Source organism: Aphelocoma coerulescens, chromosome 12, assembly GCF_041296385.1.
Source record: "Aphelocoma coerulescens isolate FSJ_1873_10779 chromosome 12, UR_Acoe_1.0, whole genome shotgun sequence".
In the NCBI taxonomy this organism is placed as follows: Eukaryota; Metazoa; Chordata; class Aves; order Passeriformes; family Corvidae; genus Aphelocoma; species Aphelocoma coerulescens.
This window is the reverse complement of record NC_091026.1, coordinates 11,459,484-11,484,404: the sequence shown is the minus strand read 5'-3', so window position 1 is coordinate 11,484,404 and position 24,921 is coordinate 11,459,484. Positions and strand designations below refer to the sequence as shown.

Sequence of the window (24,921 nt, the reverse complement as noted above, 5' to 3'; positions counted from 1 at the left end):
TTGGCTGATAGGAACTGTATCATTGGTATTCAACAGCAAAGGCTTTTTCCTCCTGCTTGTAGGCAAGGAGATTACTGTACTGCAAGCCAAGAATTTACACACTTACATAAACTCCCTCATGCTGGCTGTGTAAACCAAACCCTGAGATCTGGACCTATGTGATCTCTCCCCTCACCACTGCAAGAGCATCATTGGTAAGTATTAGATAAAATATAAAAGGATCCAGGGACCTGGATCTTCCAGGAGTGGGTTTTCTTTTGTATTTGAGAAAGACTTAGGTTGTAATGTCTAAAGCACAGAAAAGACGAGCACAGTAACATGATCATCTTTACTCCAGGCTTGTGTGACCTGGGAGTAGAATTTTAAGTTTTTACCACCTAGGGTTTCACACTTCTCTGGTTAGTACAAAAATAGAACCTAAGGAAGGATATGGTAAAAACCTTTCAATCATATCTGCAGAAGGAGGATCAACTGCTCACTTTGGTCATTGGGGAGGAGGGGACAAGAAGGAATCACCTTAATTTACAGCAGAGATTATTTAGGTGGGCACTAAAGAAGAGCTTGAATGTACTTTGTCAGGAAAATCTCATTCCACAAGTGTTCACTTGTGAATGGTTTAGGTGTGCTTGATCATACATTTATGTGAGGACACAAACCAGCACACTTGTGGTCTTTTCCAGGCCTCTTCTAGGATTCTAGAGGCAGTTAAAACTACAGAAGGCTTTTCTTATTTTTTGCACAGCTGTGTTTGAATCCTTGCTTAGACAAAGACTTGATAATATCTGTGTGAATCATGTGCTGCATCCACCCTCTCTCTCCTGGGACATGAGTCACTCATGAAGTGAATTTCATCAAAACTATTTCACCTTCTGCCCCGTGAAGTCATTGATGGCACAAAAAGATTCTATTCCCTTGTGACCAGTGGGAAAAATATCCAGTCATAGTTTACAGTGGTTATGCCAGTAACATACACAATATTGTGTTTTCCTTTTCTGATGGGCAGAATGTTTGTTTTTCTACCAGCTGCATTCACTTAGTGTGTTATTCATCTATTTGATTTCACTATGTGTACATTTAACAGTTTGCAGTAAGGATGATGCACTCTTTAAACAGCTTTTCTCCACACAGTTATGATTTAAGTGAGTCTATATTGTTTGAATCTGATAGTATCACATAGTGTAGCTGAATCTTGGATTTATACCACAGATGGTACAGATTCAGAAATTATTTGAAAGTCATACAGTCCTAATTATCTTACAATATCTACCTCTGGACCTAGAAAAGTTGAAAGGAAGACAGTGAATGCACATTCCAAAATAACATAAGCCAAAATGTCAAGTGTACCATATATCTAAAGGGACAGAAATTAGCTTAGGATGTTTTTCTTGAGTCTTTTATGTCAGAGTGTACCAGGGACTAGAATTCTAAGGGTTATTTGGGTTTTCAAAACCCAATACAGAGACAGAGACTTCTGGACCCAGGAGAGATATTTATTGACTAGTTTAAAGTGGCTTGAATTCCGTCTCTGATGTATGTGTCTAGATATTTGATTAGATTAAATCTCCCCATAACTGTTATTACACTTCTCTACACAATGCTTGCAGCTAAATCAAAAAGGAGACATCAGTCATTCCCTCTGAATTTCAATGTCTGAGTTTGCATTCACACTCAACTCCTCTTGTGCACATCCTGAGTCAAATGCAGATAAAAGTCTGAACAGGGAAGGGATACTCCAAGTATTACAGAATAATTTTACTACAAGGTTTGGCTTTTTTTTTTTTTTAAAATTCTAACTCATTTAAATATGCATGGATAAAAGAGTGGGGGAGTAGAAATTATTTTCACATCCTGAACACTGTTGTCTGTGTTATGAAAGTAACAAGAACACAGAACGTTGAAAGCTTAAAAGTGACGGCTGAAACCCTAAGTATGGCAGAACTGCTCATGTCTCACAAACTCAGAAATCTGAGATCTGATGCTGAAATTATGCATAGGGCAGACTTTGCATCAAAGATATTAGTTCAGTTCTGTGCAGGCATAGAAGTAGGAGATTTCATTCACTATATTTGGGATTGGATCCCTGTTCCAATTACAAAGGCCACTTTCAATTTATAGCTATCTTGAGGTCCAGAGTTTTTAGCAATGCAGTTATTATGCATGAAACTGTAGAAAGGAGTATAGAAAATATTTTCCCAGAGTGGTGTAGGTTTCAGTAATGTGGATTGACTGTGCTGCCCTTTTTTTGGATAGGCTTAGGGAGGCTGGGACAGCATCACACACAAAATAAACTTTTAGGCTGAGGCAACAGAAGCAAGTAGCAAGTCTAGGAAGCTGGTAAATGTCTGGAACTCACCATGTTCTCCATGACTCCTGTCCTGTTGGCAAGCTCACATTCCTCTGCATGCCCATTGCAAAAGCAGCTTCCCCGGATGATCAGGTCATAAATAGCATAGTGGGCGAATCTCTGGGGTTTCTCTACCAATCCTGAGCCATGGCATGGACATTCCTGTCTTTTTAACAAAAGCAGGCGGAGGTTGGTGAGCTTCAGGAGATCCTGAGCCTCAGGACTGTAAGGGTCTTCAATCTTGTTAGCCGGACTTAAGGCACGGTAAATCACCTGAAAGAGACAAGGTTCACATCCCAGAACAGATACAGGAGTCTGCATACACAGCAAATATCCCAAGATGATCTTCAGGAAAAAGCAATAGTTCCTATTTAGAAGACTCTGCATAAGCAGTTGTGGGGCTGTGGCTGATCCCAGAGCATCACAGCTGAGTTACCACCAGCTGGCCGCCTCAGCAAGTGACTGTGTCCCTGCTTTCATGCCATCTCAGGTGTGAGATAGGAGATGCCTTCATTTAAACATCACTCCCTGGGGTCACTGAGCCCTGCCACTTCTTGCAGTTCAGCCAATATGTCAAGGGACGAGATAAGTCCACTTCATTATGTTTCTGAGCCGAGTGACAACAGTGTCACTCAGAGAAATCCAAGGTTTATTGGCATAACTGCAGTGTTAATGCCATCCCAATTTCTGAAACCCTTTTAGCAGCATGGCTTTAGCCTGAGTTCTAGAGTCAGGTAAACTAAGGCACTAATCTGTGAAAGAAGTGGAAACTGTGATCAGACTTTTTAGTCAGTCACTTGAACTATGCTGGAAACACAGCTCAGCTTAGGGTGAGTGAGCACTGAGAGAACCCTGTGTGCAAACAAAGCCGGGTGGTTTGCTCCTCAGAAACAGCTACAGAGCAGTGAGTTCACAGCACCCAAGGTGCTTGGTGGCTGCTGGCTGTCTGTAGGTTGTTACACTTTTGTCACAGGATTTTTGCTGATTGATAGTTCTCCAGAGCAGCAACAGTTGGGTTTTGAGCATCACAGTTCTAATTTGGTGTTTAACAGTGACTGTTGTATTTTAGCTCATCACCACTCTATCTTTCTCTGTCTTCTCTGTCTCAGGGTGTGCTTGTTTCTGTTGCTTTTGGGAAAGGTTGATAGTGGAGGGCTGCACCATAGTCCTTGCCAGCAAAACAGAGAACTGTTAGCACTGTTTCCAGGCTTAGATGTGCTAACTCCAATTTGACAGTTGTTTTCTCCTCTGCCTGAGCTTTTCCATCATGGCAGAGGGACTTGCCCTTGGGATTCTTTAGCCCTGCTTTATAAGTGGTCACAGTATCTGTCTGACTCACTCTCTTAGTATTAGCCATGTGAAATCTTTGTTTCCATAGGGATTCCCTCTTTCTTTCTCTCAGTTTTTCTTTTTCTTTTTCTTTCTTCCTGGTTAACTGATCTGTTTAAATACTTGTAGCATGTAAAATACTTTTGCTCCTTTTTGCTTGCAGAAGCCACAAAAGAGCTTGTGGTATATGCCTAGGAGATAGCTCTGTTGCATGTTGATGGCACATGGGAAGAGAAATCCCCTTAATTAACAGGATCAGCTGCCAGGCTTCACAGAGAACTCAGGTACCTCTCCCACCTGTCCACAGTGTTTTCTGTTTGGTTAGCTCTATTCTTTTTTTTTCTTTTAATTCTCTTCTCTTATATTGTCAGCTACTTACAAAGCTGCAAACAGCCCTGCTTGGTGAGATCAGAGATGCCCACAGTTCCTTGTTTGATAGAGCTGTGGGCAGATTGCCCAGGCTATGCAGTGCAGGTGCCTGCATTCCCCTGACCAATGAATCCATGACAAAATAGCCCAAGCATTTCCACCCCTATGTCTACATTCCCCTGGTCAATGGAACCATAAGCAAATGGCTCATTCTGTTTTGCCCAGGTGACCAGCATTCCCCTTACTGATGGATTCACGGGACAAAGACCAAATCCCCATATCTGTCCAGTTCCCCTAATCCAGGATGATCTGAGACTTTAGTGGAAACCATTTTATGAACCCTCTCTCTCTTTCCCAGTCCCCCGTGGACCACACAGAGGTGGAGTGCCTTCTCAGTCCTGAGCACCTGGTTGTGTACAGACACACACATCTCCTTCCCACGTGGTCAGTTAAACTAAGACCAAGGCAGAGAACTGGGTGGAACAGTTCTGCAGAGCCTGCTGAGCTCAGAGATCTCAAAGAATGGTTAAAAGTCCCTGTGAAACTGTTTAAATTGGCATAAACCAGAGGAATTGAGGGTAAAGCAGTCTATTTAGTCACTGGCTTTTACAAGCTCTATTCTCACACTTAGCATTCTTGTCTACGGTTTCTCTAATATCCATGCTTAGTAAAAATGGTATCTCCTTTCAGATGGATCTCCAGAGGATAGCCACCAGATAAGTGGCTTGAGAACATAAATGCTAGAGGTACTTTGCTACAGAAAATAGACATCAGAAAGGTAATTGACATAGAATTGGTTTCTGCAGGATCTGCTCTGGTCCTGCCAGTGACCTCCTTACATAAGGCTGGGCAAGAGGCCTCACATCTCTGTGCCACAGATTCCAGCTGTGAACAGCTATGGGACTCCTCAAAGGAGACAGAGAAGAGGGGTGAATGAGGTGAAGAACAAGAGTTTTCACTGGGTCTCTCTGAAAAAATCAGCAGATAATGGCCAAAAGGTTTATTTTACTTTCTGGCACTGTACATTCTTCTTGATAGCAACAGTCCTGCACTGTACTATGGTAACTGTAAAGAAAATCCTGTGCACTACTAGAAACCTATTTTGTACATGGCATGACAAGTTTAAATAGATGGATTCATATTTTGGGGTCTCCAGTCAATTATCCATCCTCCCCATGTCTTAATTGGCATTCTGAGAGCACTGAGTTCTTTAGGCAAAGAGCAGCTGTCGGGGGCTCTTCTCTCAGCAAAGGGCCACTTGCTTTCACCAAGCTGTTTTGTTTCTTTCTTTGCTTGACAGCTTAGAAAAAGGTTTGGTTTCCTGTGGCGTTATTGTTTTGCAAATATTTTCATTTCTGGCCTTGCCTCTCTTGAGAGGAGTTGCTTTGGCATTTTCCATACCCCATTAGAACACTGAACATCATTTGTGAGTAGAGACATTAATAGCTTGGAAGTCCCATAGGGATTGTGGCATCCTTTTAAGACAAAACCAGTATTCCATTCCAGCTGAGGTACAAGAGTTTGCTTGTATGATTAATTCATTACACATTTCTGTCTGGAATAAGCTTACCAGTGAGACTAGATTTGCTTGTCCTTATTTCTCCCAAGGCAAGTCTTGTTAAGTGTTAAAGATCTGATTTGGGTGACATAACACTAGCGAGGTCTTCTGGGAGCTGCACTTAAATGTTCTTCTAGGATTCAACCTCCAGTAAGGAATTAACCTTCCTCAGCTTTGTAAAAATCGAAGACATTTTGATCAGCAGATATGTTGTGCCAATAGGAGTAGGTTTAGGTGAGCTACATTTTGCACAGAGGTAGCAGTTTTATTTCATACTTACATCAGTTTAGCAGTTTTATTTCACATATGCATAAAACTGGAAAATGGAATTTCTCTCTCTTATCTCTTCTGGATGTCCCATTCTCCTTGAAATTTTGGTGGTTAAAATTATTGGGCACAGGAAATTGTATAAGGTAATCACCATCTCTTGCCTCATTTTTAATATTTGATTGAATGTTTCTTCTCAACTTAGAGTGCCAGTCATAAAGTGGTTCCTTAACATATAGCTTGCCCTACTGTCAAGAACAAGATGTTAGTATCCATAATTTCTCCTCATTAGTCTACTGTATGTATTGATTCAAGTAATTCTAGATTGGGATAAATTTTTTTAAAGGAATTGGTATCTCGCCTTACATGCCAGGAATTATTTTTGCATAAATGCATAATTTAACTATAAATAAATAAATAAATAAATAACCCAACAAAACCAACTCCCTAAACTTTTTTTCTGTGTAATAAATGCATGATTATGTTTTAAATAAATGTCTTTGGGTTTATAGTTCCCTGAGGAAAAATAGATCCTAAATTAAGAGACAGATATGTATGGGTCAATAATTTTGCTTGATTTAGGAAAGAATTTTATTTCTTTAAAAAAGGAAAAAGTGTCACTTCGATAAAAATACAGAGTTGGGAATGCAATTATTTGGTCATAGCCCCAGCACAATTGCTCAGCAAGTACTAGGGTCTAATGCTGTTCTGGATTGATTTCAGTAGAAACTCAGTTTTATGTACTGCTTTCTTTCCATAAAAATGGGATATGGGTATTCAAATACTTTGTGCAATGGGAGGAATATTAATAAACTTGTATCTGGAAAATTTCAATGAGAATTCCTGGAGATGGATGTTCATAGATGTAAGTTTAGTAATTACAGGCAAAAGATAAGAGTCTGGCCATCTCAGCCATTGATGCATGAATGTACTAAAGATCAGATTATAAATGGATCTAAGTATTAGTGAACTCCTAGAGTCATGAGCTGTAGGAAGCGACCTTTCCACTTTTTCCACCTTTTCACTGTGTTATTTGTTCCTTTTATTTCAGTTCACAAGGTTTGTAATTCGAAAGCTTATGAAGCAAATTCTGTCTATACAGATAGACATTTGACTTCTGCCTTTTGCAGAAAGGCAGAAATAATATTATTTTTTCATTTCCCAGAGATACTGTGTGAATTTTCAGTTTTCCATTACATTCATGTAAAAAACATGAAGAGAGTATAATGAAAAAGAAGTGTTTTCTTTTAATTAAGATGCAAGCTTTGAAAAGAGTTTCCCATGTTTTTCACTGTAAAGCTATTTCTCATCTGATGAAATCTCTATCTGGTAGCAAGCTCTGTTCTTTTTTTGCTGTATCAGACTGCTCTGAAATCTCCCAGTTGTTTCACTAAACATCAGTATGCAGCTGTCATAAAAGTAGCATAGGCGCAGCTGCAGAAGAAAATCTGATGGTGATTGAGTCTGCTTAGGGACACCCTAGAAATCTTTCCATTGAACTGGGTGGAAGTTGAGGGTGTTCAGCACCTCTGTAATTTAACCCTTTGTGGAAATACATCCTGGGTCACGAGTTTCTCTTATAATCAGGAGCTGGCACTGGAGCTGAATGCTGAGTAGGACATTCATGCTTATCTGCATATCTGCCATCGAGCGCATATTTGTCATTCTCATTCTCAAAAGTCAATCAGCTGCGCCTCAAAAAAATGGTCACTACCCTGTCCTCTCCTGACCTTCCTAAGAGCAAGGAAGTCTGGAAAATGCTGTAAGTGTGCAAACCTAAAAAAGGCAGCCACTGTTAGATGACTGGTTTTGCTATACACAAGCTGACACAGCCTCACATTGTTTTATCACCAATCAAGAGATCATTCTTCATTTCGGAGACAGTGTCTCAGATTTTTGATTTCTTGCCATAGGTTTTGCTTCTCCATTCCTGATGCATCTAATTCTGTTTTCTTAACCTGATCTTCCAGCCAGTATTAGTCAGAAAAGATGTGGACACAACAAACGTTCCCCCTTGCAAACTCATAGCCTAAGGTCAAGGAATATGAATCATAAATGGAGGGCAGTGCCAATGCGTGGCCTCCTACAAAAGAAGATCCTCATGCAGAGCAAGAATTTGATATTACAAATCATCCTTAAGCTGTGTTCATCATGTTGCACACAATCAGGTTAATGAGGTCAGAAATGTCTGTGTGCTTATACTGGGTCCATCAGAAGGAAGCTGCAATAAAAGCTCTCATCACTCCTAAATGCTCTTCATTAAGAGATTTTCATGTGAGTTGATTTTGTTCTTAAAGGAACAGTAAGCAATTGTCTCAGAATTTTTCCTACCCAGTGGCATACATACTCTGATTTATTTGATGGCATTCCATCTTGTGGTACAGTAGCCTTAACTAAGAAGTAGTCTTTTTTCTGATTTACTGTTTGGAGCACAGAGAAAGTCTAACTATTCTTCCAGCCATTAGAAAGTCTATTCTGACAACTCATGGAATGGTGCTTTTTAGTCAAGATGCACTGCTTTTCGGTCCTTCCAGAGAACACAGCTTAGAAACCAGTATAGAATATGGTAGCTTGTCAAAGAAGCAATTGTGCTTTTGATTTTTTGGATTTCTATGATCTGGATGAACTCAGCTACCACCAAGACAGTGGCATCCTGAATTCATTCTGTATTCTCCAAATCAGAAAGGATTGATGTGCCTTCAGTTTACATTTGCTTTGAGGTTATTCCAGTAATCCAGCTGGTGTGGCATTTTAATATTAACATTCAGGCATTTTTGCCAATATGATTATGGCATAATTGAAGTTAGGCAAATCTGAAGAGCTATGCAGACTTTTTCTCTTCCTCAAACAAATTGTATTCTGTAGGTTCAGGTTATCTGCAGATGTATATCCATATAGAAAGGCAAGGGTTGTAGGGAGAAGCAGTATCCTCTATGAGATAAGTGAAGTGGTTGGAACATAAAATCTAAATTATTTGACAAAAAACCCTTCAGCTTTCAGTCTGTATACAGGGGATGGGCAAAACTCCATCCATTCTACATAGCAGCACCTTATGTGGGGGTGTGAGAACATTTCCAGGCTCCCACGAAGTGCAGTGTCCTTTTTCATTGTGAGGGATGGTACTTGCTGTGGAAAGGCAAAGGGCAGCACAAGGAGTTCTGTGATGCAACAGCCTGACTGGGAACTGGATTGAGAACAGGGAGACTCCTTTCACTGTTTGCTGGATTGTCAGGGAAAGCTAAAACAACCTGTCACCCTCATTGTCAACCCATGTCAACCAAGCTGTGTTCTCACGGGAGAGCATCCATTTCTTGTAAGTGGATCCACTTACATCTCTAAGTCTTGGCTGAAATCTTACACATGAACAGGTTTAGCTAAATGTATAATCTCACCGTGGCAGTGATGTGTGGACAACTGTAGAGCAAACATTTAAGTGTTCTTTTGCCTGGAGTTTGGAAATTACAATAATAAATTACTAAGTTTCATAGCATTTTAGGCAACCATTTTTTTTTCACACTTCAGACTTGGAAAAAAAAAGCAATGGCTGCAACTCCACTAAGGTTTTTATCAAACAAGTTGAGAAGAAAAAATATTTTGATATCTGCTGCCTTGTATGTTCAGGAAATGCAGAAAATGCAGAAGCAATGCTAAAAAAAACCACTGCTGTCTCTCTGGCTGGTTTATAATGTTCCAAACGTTTCTGAAATGGTTCATTGCAAACCAGGTCAGAGTAGGACACCTGGTGCCCTCCTCAAGTTCACTTGCCAGGGATGGGATTGCTGGACTTGTCTCAGTCAGTTCAAATTCCCTTCAGGGACAAATCCTTGAGCCCCTTAATTCTTCCTCCAGGGAAGCAGGGCCTGGCAGTGCTATCAGCTTGTTTACACTGCTGGTGTTAACTGCTTCCTCTCAACTTGCTTCTGCATTCTATCTGCTCTGCAGTTTGAGTTAAATGAAACGCTGAACAGACAGCCCTAGTCATAACAATCAGGCACTTACCTACACTAGTGACTAATCCCTCCTGGAATCCTTTCCAGATGGAAGTTGGAATAACCCAGCTGGAAGTTGGAATAACCCGAGCATCATGCAACTTTCAGAGGCCAGTCCTGACGACTGTTGGATAATTCACTGAAGTGCAAGACCCTGTCTTTGAATCTCAGCTATTGGGAATTCAACCTTGTGATGTGCTGAGCAGGTTTCTTTCCAATGACCCCACTGCCATACGAGATCAGAACTCTAAGAAGTCACCAAAGCCTCAGTGGTGACCTCTTGAATTATTGATGTTGCCACTTAATGAGGGATGTGGGGGTGTGTGTGTGCACAGGGGATACTTCTTTGTTTATCAAAAGGTTTGGCATAAATACAGTAAAAGAGAAGCTTGAGAAAAGGCAGCCAAAAGTGTAGGTCCTTGGAACAGGATCACATACATCCCACCCAGAGCCTTGTCCCGGGCCTCGGTTGGTGCTTGGGTGCAAGTGGTCCCCCTGTGCCCCAGCTGTTGCTCAGGAAGTCCATGTGGATGGAGAAAGGCAGCAGAGGCTTCAGTGTCAGTGCAGAAGACCTTCCATAGGGGTTGACTGTGGCTTCCTCTGAACAACCTGGTGGCTTTTGAAGAGACAGAACTGCATCCAGCACAACCTGTCTTGGTCTGGCATTCACCGAGTGGAGTGTGTTTAGAAGAGTGATTAAATGTCTTTTAGCTACAAAGAGGGTCCACTCATCTTTGACAAAAGGCACTGCTGGGGACTTCTGTCCCTAAAGAGGTCACCACAGGATACAAAACAGAGATTGAACAGGTCTTCTGTGCAAGGCACACTTAACATGTTGCCATAGAAACCAGTTACTTAATTCAGGCATACACAATTCTTCCAGCCCCCAGTGAATTCCAGTAATGGGTTTATTATATCACACTTCACTGGTGTCATCTGTCACACAGGCACTCACATAAATGAACCAGCCTTTGATTCAGAACTCCTTTCCACTAGCTAGACCCAGTAGGGGAAGGGTCTCCTTCTGGGCCTGGTGGTTATGAGCAGGTCAGTGTTCCACCCCACTTTGCATGCTAATGTCTTCCTTTCATGCAAACATCCTAGTCAATGGAGGAGAACATTTGTTTTCATTTCCTGATATTCCAGTTTATTAAAAACGTGCTCTTGATCTCTCAGATCCTTGAGTGCACGTGCTGTCAGGATGCACGTTCAGACATTTCAGTCCCTTTTCCCCCACGTGATGTTTGAACTGCAACTCACATTAGTGTCTGATGCAATGTTAATTTCTATTTTTGTTTGGGCCAGAGTTTTGATTTATATCAGCTCACCTGAAGGCTCATTTTAGGCTCCATGGCTATATAGTACAGTGTTTTTAAGTTAGAAGAACAGAAGGATGGACAAGTAGGTAAAAAAGTTCTCAGTTGATTCATAAGACTCCATGCCAGTATTCCCTGTAGGTGCACTTACAGATGATGAACAGACCTTAGAAATGTGCTGTTGGTTTTAGTCTATGAACTAATGATGAGGATCCTAGAATTTCAGATAGATAGATGCTATCTAGTAAATTACTCTGGATCTGAACAGGAGTAAGGGATTTAACATATGCTTGAGTAAAGGAAAATGGAAGAGATATTTTAGAGAGTAATCTTCTTGCATTTCTGTATGAGGTGTTCCCCAATGCCTTCTCTCTCCCACGTGTCTTATCTGAGATGGAATGGAGCTATGTGACTGTGTCAGAGGTGAAAAATAAGGAGCAATCTACCAGAGACAAGGGATATGCCTTAACATTATGTTCTGCTGTGACATTGTCGCATCACTCATCCAAATGTCTTTTACTCCATTCTAGTCTCCTAAAATTTTCTCTTCTGACAATTTTTTTACCTTGCTCTCAGAAAGTAACTCTTTCTGTGGTCTTGGAGACTGGAATGTGCTGACTGTGATGCATGTCAGTTTACAGATGTGTGTAGGTTACTGCAGCTCTACCACCTTCTCCTTTCACACCTGCATTCTCAGTTCTGGAAGCCAGTTGACCTGAAATCTTGTTTCATGATGTGTCCCAGCACGGGTTTTAAACCTAAGTGTTCTCAGTAAGCCATCTTTTTTTTTTTTTTTCTTTTAATTTCTTTTGTGCCCTGTTAAAAAAGGAATTTGTGTCTGTTCTCAAAATCAAAAGGACCCAAGAATAACCTGAGTCTCATGTGGTGAAAATGACTTCAAACCCCTCAGTAAAGAAAACTGGCATTTATGTCAGAGCATTAATTAGCACTTAAGTTGGAACAGTTTTGATAATTTCAGAAGTGCTGTCAGCTCGTGATGTGAGTCCCTCAGCAATCCAAGGCTTAGCCAGAATCAGTAACTGGGTAGGTCAGAGTGGAGGTGAAAAAGAAGCAGAGAACACAAGAAAACACTAGTGGGGATTCAGTCAGCTGCCTTCAGAGTGGCTTGAGTCAGTGCTTGAGGGCATGCCCTGGCGACATTTGTGGCATCTTCAAAATAAGGAGTAGAATTGCAGTTCTGAGGTGTGTGGGCAAAGCTCCCATCAGACCTGTGGTAACAGTAGCAGTGTCACTCAGGCAAATGTGATCAGGTATCACTTTAAATAGCTGCACTCTGCCTTCCTTTATTTCAATTCACAAAGGAATCTGCTGTGTCATACTGCTGACCTGAAAAGCCTGGTGCTTCTGCACCCTTGCCATAGGGACATTTCATGGATTGATTAAGAGGTCTCTGTAAAGTCTGTCCAGAACTTGACAATCCTTTTGGGTTAATGTGCTGTGAAACCGTATTTGTCTTGTCCTCTGTTAAGTTGCCACACAGATTCCTGTGGGCTGCTTTAAAGCTTCAGCACTTCTCCCGTGGAGGAGGTGACCTCTGCACGTGTTCAATTCATGTTCATGAAAGTATTTGGGATCTGCAAGGATAACCTGTAAATATAGGACTGTTCTTACTATTACTACTGTTTTCTGACATCTACTACCACGACATAGATTGATTAAGCACACACATACTCATTTCAGTGTAGCTGCTGCCCAAATTGACAGAATCACTTTGACACTTGTAATCATAAAGGCTTGAATTGGATGAATGTTTTATTATTTGATTTTCTGCCATCCACTTCTCAGATTTGTTGTAGCAGCAGCACATGGTCTTAATGATATTCCCCAAGGTTAAGTAAGCACAAAAGCCAACACAGTGCAGGGGGTACTCTACTAGAGAAGGCAGAGCTGTTTTGTATTTAAGGTCAAGGCATTTCCCTCAGACCCTGTATTTTGTCCTTCACTCAACCAGAATTGTCCTCTTTTACTACAAAATACCTTTCTGTGCTGCTCTTTTCCCATCTGTGAAATGGCAGCAGAACCCTTGTATGTGTGCTGAAGATCATTAACTGGATCTTGCAAAGTACTTCCAGATTTTTGATTGGAAAAGCACACAAGAGTGGAAAAATACATTACTTGCCGAGATTCTTGACGTGGCAAACTGTAACCTCTCTACAGAAGACATTTGGATGTCTTTGACTTGCATTTGACTTTGACATGAAATGAATCATGATAACTGACCAGCAGAATTACTACTCCAGAAGTAAGACTAGTAGTTTCAGATTTCTAATATGCAGAGATGTTTCTTAGCCTGTTACACATAGATGAATTCAGTGTCTCCCTACTGCTGTGTCCCTGCCTCGGGTGTAGTACCTGAGTTTCTTCTCATGTGCATTCCGAAGTGCACTGCTAAAACACTGGGTTTTTAGAAGCCTATCTGGACCATTCACCTCACACCTAAGTTTAACTTTCAGGAAAGTGTTACTGCTGAATCTGCTGACCACTTCCAGACATGGAAACCAAAACAATTGTGACTTCTCTGAGGAAGAGAGAAGGAAGGGCAAGGAAATGAAAAGACTCAAGCCTCTGTTGTGACTATAGGAATATCTTATAGTCTTGCTTTGTGCCTTTGCCTTCTCTGTAAAATGATACTGATGATGTTTATGGTCTTTCCCATCTTAACTGTTTCAAGATTGATGAATGAAAAGAGTCTAATCAGTAGTTAATGTTCTTGTCAGAGGAACTGATCAGAGTAATCGTACATTTATTTAAAAACCAGTCTTTTGCATATGTTTAAAAACAAATCAGGATATTCATACCAAAGGAGGGCTTTTCCCACTGTTGAATAGTGAAGCCTGGCTGCTCGCTTCCTGATTCCAAGCAGTTTCATTTCTGAAGCCTATGGCTTGATACAATCAGCCATAGTCACCACCAGCAAGAAAAGTGAAAGCAAGAAAACACTGAATTTAGAGGAATGATGTATTTAAGAGTCAGCCAGTAATCTAAGACTTGTTATATGGAGAAGAAAAAGAAAGGTCATGCAGTTCATGTCGTCCTAAAGTGAAAATGGTTTGGATAAATCTGACTCTACAGATGTGTATTTCCCTACATCTACTTTGTTAGAATTCTAGTTTAGTTTTGGGCATCTGCAGTGTAAAGTTAGGTGATGTTAATATTATCCTGTGAGCTCTCATAAAAGAAATTTGTTAAAACATTTCTATCATTGATATATAATTTCTCTTCTTCCCCTTTATTTGCTTAACACAAAGCTTTTAAGGATGGGCTACCTTTCTTAATTTATATGCACAGCATCTCTTTGAGCATACACTCTCTGGTTTCTGGCAGTCTTGAGCAGTTTGACATTAAACTTAGTCCAAACCTCAATTATTGCTTACCTCTCCTCTGGTACAGGGCACTGCATCTGAATACCTGGAAGTGCACATGGAGCCTTCCTCAGTGAGATCATCCTGGAGCCCAAAAGTAGCTGTGCAGTTGACAGAGAAATACTTGTAGGGCCTCCAAGTCTGCCCATAATCCTGGGATCTTTCCAACACCATCGCAGCCGGGCGAGGTGACTTGAACACAGCAATGACGTGGGTCAGGTAGAATTCTGTTTCAAAGTCCAGTCGGATTTCTTCCCTGTGCACCCCTTGGGCAGACTGCCACCAGGAGATGGGGTTTGCAAAGAAATCATCTGTCATGTCAGCAGGGAGGTGGGAGTTATCGGGCTGGTTGGCGTTGCATTTGGTGCAGCGGGGCTGCCCACAGCCGGGGGAGATGTGGTGGAGGAGGTTCTGGTCTGGGTAGAAGCAGTACAGCTCTGTGCTGTTCTGACCACACGTGGTGGTGGTCACTGGTGTCCTTCCTGTGGCGAGGTTTCCCACGGGAGGGTTGCAGGCACGGCCATTGCAGCGGAAGGCTCGTGGCCTTGGGCGATCTGAAGGACAGGGAGGAGAAACACAACAAGTAGAATTTCTCAAGTTGTCCTCAGGGTGTAACGCAGGTGACAACACAAATGCTTGGAGCCCTCCTCTGGGGACTGACAACCAAGGGAACACATTTGAAGGAGAGCTGCTTCATCTTTTCACACCAAATTCTGGGGTAGTGTCTCAGTAAATCTAGTCCTTGTGTTTGGTGCCTAACTCAGAAACTGATCTTTAGAAAAACTCATGCTTATGGTGCTTAACTTTGATTTCAGTTGAAAATGCAGTTGTGCCAGTCTATTGAATTTTATGGTTAACCAGAGAAATCTTGTGGTTTTTATTTTCACTCTAGTAAAGCTCCATATTGAAGGACTGAATCTATTCAATGCCTTTATTTTCATAGTTATCAGAGAACAAAGTCAAACTGGACTGGATGCTCTACATACATTAAGAAAAGAGATGATTCCTCCCCAACAGGTTACTGACACTAATTACATGTATGAACACATAAAGAAAGCCTGTATTTCTATAGCTGAGTGTTGAGTTTATACTGCTTCTAATAAGATCAGGTGGAGTTATTAATTTGTAGGAGCTGAAAATCAAGTCTCTCTTTTATTTAAATACCTTGATATGGAGGTAGGTGATTAAATTCTGTTTGCCAAGTTTGCAAATACTGAAAAATTTTTGGTATCTACAGTGTATATATTTACTTATTTCCAAATTAAGAAGAGGTAGAGATAACTACAAAGTCTTAATGTTCTTTGAAAATCAGTAGTGTCTTGTGAACTGGAATTAAAGGTCATTCCAAAACCTTATGGCTGCACTGGAGAAAACTGCATTTTTAATGACATACAATGTCCTCTTTGCAATTTAACACTCTAGAAGGAGTTAAAAACTGACCTTGCAAGGTCATAAATCTAATCCAAGAGGTCACAAGTCAGATGACTGGATTTAGGTCCTACAGGAAATGACCCTTCCAATGAAACATAGGGTGACCGTAAACCCTGGGTAATCTAGGAGCAGTTCAAAGGTCAGCCATAACTTCAACATTCTAGGTCAATTTTTAAAATCCCTACTCCATTTATGTTCAGCCTTTCCTCAGGTAAAATTAGTTAAAAAATCAAGTTAGGTCAAAGAAAGGGGTCTCCAAATCAGCCTTATAAAAGTACTCAGATTATAAATGTTGTTGAATGAAATGGACATCCCTCTTTCCAAAAGGAAAGTTTAAAGTGAAAAAATGTGTCCAGCTTGCACGGTTTTGCTTCTGAGTTGGTTTTGTCCCTAGTTCCTCAGTGACATCTCTGCATAGGCCAGGAAAGAAAGGTCAGACATGAACATTGTTTTGGAAAGCACCTCATGCATTTTGCAATCCAGGGGTAGGATGCAAAATAGTTATTGCACGTCCACTGAATCCCATTGACCGATGGTTTGTGCCATTTTAGCTTATGTACAGGGTAAGGTAGTCTAAAACTTCAGAAAGCAAGGAAGCAGATCATCCACAAATGCTCTTGTCTGCTCCTAGAAACAGGTGGAAGCCACCTTCAAGGTGATTTGAAGTGTGTTGGCTGGGGATTTTCTTTTAGTACCGGAGTGAAGTCAGTCCCAGGAGCCTGGCAGAGCTCAGAGGGCAGCAGTGCCTGGACTACAAGTGCCAACAACAGCCCTGCCCTCACATCAAAGGAATGAAAGTGCCCCTCCCCAGTCCCACCACCACTCCCCGTGCCAGCACAGACATGAGGAGCTGCAGAACCCTCTGGAGAGGAATGGAGGTGGGGATTTTTGGCTCTGTTGGTTCCATTCTGTGCTCCCCACCTTCAGCTGAGCAGGTGACTCTTAGCACCACCAGAAGTAAGCGAACATATAATGAGCTACAAGTGCACACTTCAAGAATGTCTTTGCAAGTGGCATTTAGGTTCATGCCCAAACTGCTTGGTAAAAACTACTGGAAATAAGGAAGGCAATTTCTGTGTCTAAAGTAGATTCGGTATTAACTGATTTTGCTCAGTGCTGCACAAATGTGTCATCTTTGCCTCCAGAGAATTTCAGTGGGACTGGTCTTACAACTGAGCTTTGAACAAGCATTAGTTCTAAGAGTCAGGTTACTTAGTTTTGATTATTAACGGATCCATGTTACAAATGCTATTGGATTATGGATGATTATGTATAAATATACCATGTAATTAAAAGAAAGTCCATCTCTATTGATGGATTATGCCAATAAAGCTTTTACAAAAGAAATGGGATGCTGGAGTTCTAAATTAAGGAAGTTGTATAAGGAGGAGCTTTGCAGACAAGAATGTGAGAAAGCAGAAAAGGAAACATTTTTAAAAGGGAATGGCTGCTTTTTGCATTTCCCATAAATGGGCTATTAGCTTTGTATTGAATTTTTAGCTGTTTTTTTTCCTGAACCTTGAAAAGAAAGATATTTGTTCTCCTGAACAGCAGTCACAAGAAGGTTTATCTGCTCTGCCTGCTAATGCAGCAACATCAATAAACAGTTCCTGTCTGAACTGCTGTGTCATTAGGAAAATGGGAGAAGAACAAAGTGCAAATTAACAGAAGGGAGTCTGAGAGAAGAGAGATTGGAAAACAAAATGTGCAGTCGATTAAAAGGTTTGTATTTAAAGAAATCAATTGGCAGAACATTGCTTGGCCACAAGGATAGTGCAGCCTGTCCATCAGTCACTGGTTCTGTGGAAACAACAAGAAATGTTGAGTCTGGACAGCAAGGGGAGACTGCTGCAGGAGAGAAACAGCAGCCAGGCGAACACACAACTTACCCCAACTGCCAGGAGGACTCACTGAATAATTCATAGAGAATTAAACAGTTTGATTACGCATGGGCACTGCATGTTATTATGAAGTTGATTAGCTTTTACTCCATGGAGGGTGGCTTGGCTCCATAAATGGTATGATTAATTTATTTGTTTGTTTTCTGGTCCCTCAGAGCTGTGCCACAAAGTGGCAAGTCAATGGCACATGCCCAGCACATGTTATAACAATGGTGTTATCTGATGATTAGGGAATCATACTGTTCAAGGGAGGTCATACTATTGATATTCTTGGGACACCATTTCAAATGGAGAGGTCTTACTTCACAATCTTGTAATGCACTAAAACACTGTAGACATTAACTAAAAACAGGTTCCATTTTTTTTTCCATTTTTTCTTCCACCCTCCATTGGATACTCAACAGAAGATAGGTCATATGGCAACTCATCCAAAGCCTGCTGATGTAACTGGAAAGATGCCTAATATTTTCTGAGTTATTTGAATTGGAATTTTTATTTCTTTTCCACATGCAGATTTATGATTTTGTGTGTTCAAATATCCTGCAGTGAGTCAGGACAGTATATTTCATGTATCTCAGAAAGAGCAAAACCTTTGAGCAGCTTCTGCTGTGTGTTTAATGGAGGAGTTTCACCATGTATGTCCAACCTGGATTTCACTTATATCTATTTAACTTTTTTCTTAAAAACCAAAACCTTGTAAGTGTTATTCTAAACTAAGCACCCTGGGGACTTAAGTTGCTCAAGTTTTCTTAGTCAGACCTAGAAATTTTACCCTTTAACTCTGGTTACAACAGCTGCACAACACTTTGGTTTTTCTGGGGCCAACATGCTGTAAGTCTGGCAGGTCTTTATCCCCTTATGAGAAGCCTGGTGTATTTCTGCACTAAAATAGTCCTGATAACTGGAGCTAATGAGCCAGTCACCAAAATACCTCAGAGGTGAAATTCAGAATTCAGTGCTGTGAAACCAAGCTGCCTCCACAACTTGAGGCATGGACAGAAGAATAAGATCCCAAGCTGGGGCTCCCTTCCATCATGTCCAGTTGCAATCTGCCTGTTCACATCCCTCCTGGAGCAGCAGTGGGCTCCAACACCTGCAGCTTCATTTGGAGATGAGCTGAGTAACCTCAGACCAGATGAAACGAAGCCCTGCTAATAATCAGGTCTTGCAACTGATTTTAAGGTTGCTGGTAGAAATGGCCATTTTTGACCACATCACACCTTCTTTTTCAGGGCTCTCACTGACACGAGAGCTGGCCCAGGTGCTGCTCGCACGGGGAGGTCTGGGGCTGAAGCAAGAGCCCAAGCTGTTGTCAGCTTCACTAAGTGTCCCTCATGCAGGAGTTTTCAGATCACTGCAGAGTTTATTTGAGGGGAATAATGCCCTCCACCTGCGTAAGACAAGGGGAAGGATTTTCCAAGTGTCACATCTTACCCAAGCTGACTGCTCCAGCCTAATAAGTAAGGTGTTTGTTTGGTTTTTTGTTTGAGTTTTTTTACCCCATTTTGTTTAAAGATCTAAGGAGTCAATCTTGACAACACAGACTGTCTTCTCTGCACAGAGATGGCAGGAGGCAAATGTTGCACTCCCCACAAATATTATGTGCCTTGTATTCCTCATAGGCTAATGAAGTATGCCAAAAACATACTTCTCTGTATGTGTTTCAGCTCTAAATAAAGAATCAAAAATTTACAGGTAACCCCTGTGCTTTCACAGGCTAATAGTTTGTGCAACCTTTTATTTATTTGTGCACCAAATATTTATTTAAAGGGACATTGAATCCTTAGCAGCATCACCTTCAATATCCAATTATTTTGCTGCTATTCACTGTGTCCTACACTAGTATTCTGAGTGAGTTTAGCTCCAAACAGAACACACTCCCTCCCTGCAAATTCACTTTCCAAGCAGCCAGCCAGGAGCTTTGTTTCCTTGAAGATTAATTTTCACTTAGTGAATTGGATGCAGAGCAAATTTAGGCTGGTCTGTAACAGGCTGCCTTCTGCAACAGTGTCAGCAACTTTCCAAGAGATCTCTGTGACCTTTCTGTGCTGCATGTAGACATATGTATCCTATAGGGAGCTTATATCCTAGCCTGGGGAATTAGTGAATACCCAGAATAAGACACTAAGAGAATTAAGGCACATGCACTCCCTCCCTTCATTCCCTGTCACGTTGTGACAGACAGCCTTTTCCCCCAATGAGTTACTGGCTAATATGACAGGATGGTAAATTTGTGAGCTGTTTTCAGTTTTTAAGAAAATAACTCTTGCAGTTATGGAAATCTGCTGTCTGTTATCAGAGGGATTCTAGCTAGGGAATAATTGAGCTCAATCCACTTGATCTGCCTCTGCCTTCACTGGAAGTTGCAGGATAGCTGAGCCCTTCAAGCACTTTGAAATCACTGAGTGAAGAGTGTTGTTCCTGTCCTAATGCTCTGAGCACACAGGTGAAATTTAAGCCACTGATATACTTTCCTGTACAGGAAGAGAGATTCCAAGACAGTGTCTCAAAGGAAAAGTCACCAAGGGTGTACTATTATTTCATCAATAATTATTTTTATTTTTCTGACCTGATTCTTTTAATTCATCCTCTTTAAATTTAAAGATGTATTAAACCACAACAAAAAGAAAAAAAATATGATGTTTTGCTTCCTTTCCTTTAAGGAATTTGTCTTCATCATAATCCAGGTATTTTCAGAACCCCATGTAAATGTCATTACAGCTGTATCATTTCTGTATATGTTTAGTTGTACACCCACATATATACACACAACTAATCAGCTCCTCTTTCTGTTTTAATCCATTTTTCTTTAATGCTAATTTAATCCTGTCCTCTGCATGTTAACTATTGAGTTAACATTTCCTAAACAGTGTCTCTGATTTTTAATCATGCAATATTAAGTTAACAGAGAATAAATCAGATTCCTACACTGATGCTTTCCAAGGATGTTGTCATTTCACTCTTGTCCTGCCTGGGAAGGCAGTGTTTCAACCTCAAAACAAACATCCAACATATCTCATTACATCTACTTCTTTCTTTCTCTCCTACTTTTCTTTTGTTTGCAAAAATGATGCACTCCTTTCTTTTAAGGATGTATGAACCTGTACATCCTATGGTAAGTCTTTGGAAGGAGACAGCTATAAAGCTGGGTATTGCAGGGAATGAGAAGCATTGGTATATATTGACTAATACAGATTCCTTGTAAAAATCAATCTAAAATAAATATGTTGACACATTTTTTTCCCACAAACAGACCTGATTTCTATCCCCTTTCCCCTTGTTAAATTTAGGATAAATTGTTTCAGAATAGCAATATTGATTTATTTTGCTTACCTGCTTCCCCATATCCAGAAATAAAATATTCGAAGAACACAATCAGCATGATGCCTTTATGCTGCATGGCTGTCAGTAAAATATTTGTCCTCAGTGAAGCAAAAAAGACCTGCAGTAATCTACAGGTTTGGTGCTTGCATGGCTTTTCTGTATTTTCTTTCTTTCTTTCTGCTCACCTTCCTCCCAGTGTAGGAGGTCAAGGCTGCTGTCTCATTCTTCTTGTTCTCGTTTAGGTCCAGAGGTGGTTTGGTTTTTTTCAGTGCTCAGATGCCTTCTGGGTGTCACCCATACATTGCTTCCAATAAATAAATAAATAACGAGGGGTTTCTGTGCCTTTACCCCTCTCCATGCAGCGGGCAGGGGATGTTCACATCTCTGACGCAGCCCCTCGGATGCACCATCGGGGGCTGATGCGAGGCGGGGAGCTCTGCTCGGTCCGGTCCTTGGCGCTTGTTTGGATGCTATTTCGAAACTTTCATTTCTGCTCCTTGCTTTTGGTGGAGCTTCGGCTCGGCTGTGCCCGGGTTCGCCCTGGCAGCCTTCTCCACCCTGTCGCACCTCCCGCAGCCTCCTGCTCCCCGCGGTGGCGAGGGGGTCCGGGCAGCCTGAACCCTGCTTTGTTAGGAGGTGCCCCCCAGTACCTTCTCTCCCTTTGCTCCCTGCAGCATGGGGTCATAAGAAGAACAGAGTTGGCTTTGGTCCCTGAGAGATGATGAGAAGCAAGTGCTTTCTTGGCTCTTCTCTCTTTTTATTTTGGTTTGTTTTATTTTATTTAATTTCCCTCCTCCCTCCGCTGTCACGGAAGCCGCTTCTCCCCCACCTCCAAGGGATTTGCTTCACACAGCGAGCGCCAGGGGAGCGGAAAACAAGCCCAGCGCCAGCTCTCCGGGGCCGGTGCCCGGGCAATCCCCGGTCTGTGCTGCCGGACCGGCTCCTGGCCGGACACGGGGCTGCGGCTCCCGGCAGGGGCAGGCGCGGCCAGGGGCTGCGCTCCCGGGCTGGAGCGCCCAGAGCAGAGCGGGGAAAGGGAGAGGGGGCTGGAGAACCCTTCCTCCCTCCTGCTACAGCAGGGCTCAGGGCGGGGGGTCCTGCCCTCCCGAGGGCGGGTTAGTTATCTGCAAGTTTTGTCTCTGCTCCCTTCAGCCTCTAGCACATCTCTCCGTCCTAAGCAGCCACTTCTCCTCAGTTCGCCTCCTCTCTGGTCCCGTTTGGCTGCAAAGGGGATTATTAAAACATGTGATCTTTTTCCTGGATTTTATATGTGCCTTTTTTTCCTCTTTTTTTCTGCCTTTATTTATTTTTTTTTAAGGTCGGTTCCGCACCTCCTCTCGGCTGGGCTGGTCCTGGCTGGGCTCAGCTGCGCGCGTTGTTTTCCAGCCGCATCCTCTCCTCCCGCAGCCGGGCAGGGTGTGGGTGCGTGTGTCCCTGTGCGCATCCGTGTGTCCCTGTGCGCATCCGTGTGTGCGCGCAGGCGGGGGCGCGCCCGCGTCCGTCTGTCCCTGCAGCACCCTCTGCCAGCCCGGCCGGCACATGACACCTGCCCCGCCACCCCGGGCCCCGCGGGCTGCCCGAGGCTCGCTCCGTGCCGGCGGCCACTCGCTCCGGTGTCGCTCCGCAGCCACAGGCAGGAGCTGGGACAAGCCGGGCAGCGAGGGCACTGGTGGCTGCCCCGGGCTGGGTTGTCTGCGCTGGCAGAATCCCTGAACCGCGTTCGGTAACTCTAACACAAACACGGGGACACGGAGAGACTCCAGCATGCAGCAGTCAGGGGGTGAAAGCGTCCAGCCCTAGAAAAAAACCTAATTCAGGGTGTGAGTTCCCCACATTTTCATTCTCTCTTTTCTTCCGGTTTTTCACCAGTATAACGCCATTAACTTCTGTTGATGTCATGCGGGAAGCAGATCTGATGGGAGTGCAAAGCAGACAAGGTTATCCTTGTGCCCCTGTGTGTGCAGGATCAGACCTTAAAGGGATTTGAAGACTGTAGATCACGCAAAGAAGAATAAGGAAAGGTTTATTTCCCTTTGGGGTGGGAACGTTTATGTAAGGCAGGGTTATCTAGCCAGATTTTGGGGTAGAATTTTCTCACTTTACCCTTCCTTTTTTTTTTTTTTTTGGTATGTTTTTAATAGGAAAACTCAATAGAAAACTTTAAAATATAGAGGCTTTTCTGTCTCCTTTCTGTCTTTGCCTTTTGTTTGAAAGCAGCTAAAGTACTGTATAATTACAAAACAAAATTCTCCTGCTGTAAATGACATCCTTCAGACGGTCTGAGTCTACTGTGTGCTCAGCTCCCCTGGGATGCTCTGAGTTCTTTCAACTCGAGCATCTTCACTGGGAGCTTGGGATGTGCAGGATGTCCTAGAGCTACAGCAGATCTGACATTAATGAGAGGCTGTCATTTAATAATTGTGCTTTGTTGTCACTGCTTGTTGATTGCTGCCTTTGTGGGGAAATGCTGTATTTTTTAATTCACAGGTTTTAGGCTCATTTCTAACCGAAATGCTTTGCCCAGTTAGTTTCACCAGGCTTAAAATGTGGCACTTGTAGTTCAGTGGATGTAATAAAGGTCAAGAAGCTTCTGTATAATTTAAACAACAAGCCAGAATGGAGAGCAAAGTTCATGTTGCACTGTTAAGTGGAAAATCAAAGTTAAGTACATTTATTTACCTGTGATGCCTGGATGGCAGTACCTCAAGACTTTCTAGTTGTTGTTGGCTGTAGGGTATAAAAGTGACATAGGACTGAAAGCCTTCATTATTCCTCCCAATTATTGCCTGTCTTGAGAAATCCACTACCAGTGCTAATGAGTACATTTCCAGTTCAACGCTGTGAAAATCCATTCATGCCTGTGAGCTGAGAGGAGCTAACACCTAAGGGGGGAATTTTGCTGTTGTGATGGCCACTGCTGTTGTCTAGAAGATGAATTGGTGAGATCTGAGGAACTGCCCATACCAGGGGGTGTCAAACAGAGAACGCCCGTCTTAACTGAACAGCGTGCATGAACAGTGATGTGAATGATTCTTAACTTTCATTAGTTCCTAAACTACAGTAACATAAATGTACAATTCTTGAGGTCTCAGTCGATGTCCCTGCTCCAGACCATGACTCTCACTCGGACCTTGGGGGAATCAGGTGATTTGGAAAGTGACTGAATTTTCTCTAGTGGCTTAACACAGCACCAGTTGACAAAGCACCCAGAGAATAATCGGCCAAACTGTGAATCATTCATTTTGGGGGAGGAAGGAAGAGCCAATGGCATGGCACAAAGTGGGGAGGTGTGTCACCTGTACCACCTGCCTTCTCTGCCTGACAGCCCTGGTTGCAAAAGCCAGAGGACAATCTGTCCTCTTGGAGATTACCCTGGAGTGGTGGTGCATTTGAATCGTGCAGCATCTTGCTTTCCTGCACCCTTCCTTGTACCTCCCTTTCCTCTTATTCTCCAGTTTGCCTTGCCTTTCCTCCTCCTATTTCCTCAGCAGCTATGACCAGCCTGAAGGAAATCTGTCGTGGCCTTCCTCTAAACCCTCTGCCTGAAAACAAAGGTCGGAGAAAAGGAATACCCCATGCACCCGTGAGAACACCCAATCTCACTGCTCAGGAGAAAAAGGTAACACGGGGTTTCACAGAACCTCATTTCTCTTCCTTTCAGATAAAGGCAGCTTGCAGCAGCAAACCTGATTGCCTCAAATGCTTTTCTG

At 42.3% G+C, this 24,921-nt stretch overlaps 2 protein-coding genes and 1 long non-coding RNA gene across 8 annotated transcripts in view; 2 read left to right on the top strand and 1 right to left on the bottom strand.

The window, feature by feature from the left end:
* LOC138117494 (netrin-4-like) overlaps window positions 1-22,621 on the bottom strand; it is a 47,923-nt gene extending 25,302 nt beyond the window's left edge. For 3 of the 4 annotated variants that reach the window (XR_011154677.1, XR_011154676.1, XM_069027860.1), the window contains exons 1-4: window positions 22,543-22,621; window positions 21,221-22,432; window positions 14,568-15,109; window positions 2,354-2,617 (exon numbers count right to left, since the gene is read on the bottom strand). Coding sequence is in view for 2 of the 4 variants with exons in the window: in XM_069027860.1 (XP_068883961.1) it covers window positions 2,354-2,617; window positions 14,568-15,109; window positions 21,221-21,287 (873 nt within the window). In the remaining 2 variants the exon portion in view is untranslated. Of the gene's footprint in view, window positions 1-2,353; window positions 2,618-14,567; window positions 15,110-21,220 lie in introns of all 4 variants that reach the window. The other variant, XM_069027861.1, reaches the window with a different exon arrangement.
* Window positions 94-4,811, top strand: LOC138117496 (uncharacterized). Its single transcript, XR_011154678.1, has 3 exons — window positions 94-194; window positions 3,837-3,957; window positions 4,733-4,811. It is a non-coding gene; the product is annotated as an uncharacterized lncRNA (long non-coding RNA).
* A 1,917-nt stretch (window positions 22,622-24,538) lies between the features above and the next one.
* The window catches only part of UROC1 (urocanate hydratase 1), a 39,267-nt gene continuing 38,884 nt past the window's right edge, over window positions 24,539-24,921 (top strand). For 2 of the 3 annotated variants that reach the window (XM_069027529.1, XM_069027526.1), the window contains exon 1: window positions 24,539-24,830. In XM_069027529.1, coding sequence (XP_068883630.1) covers window positions 24,705-24,830 — 126 coding nt within the window. In that variant the 5' untranslated portion in view covers window positions 24,539-24,704. The remainder of the gene's footprint in view (window positions 24,831-24,921) is intronic. The other variant, XM_069027524.1, reaches the window with a different exon arrangement.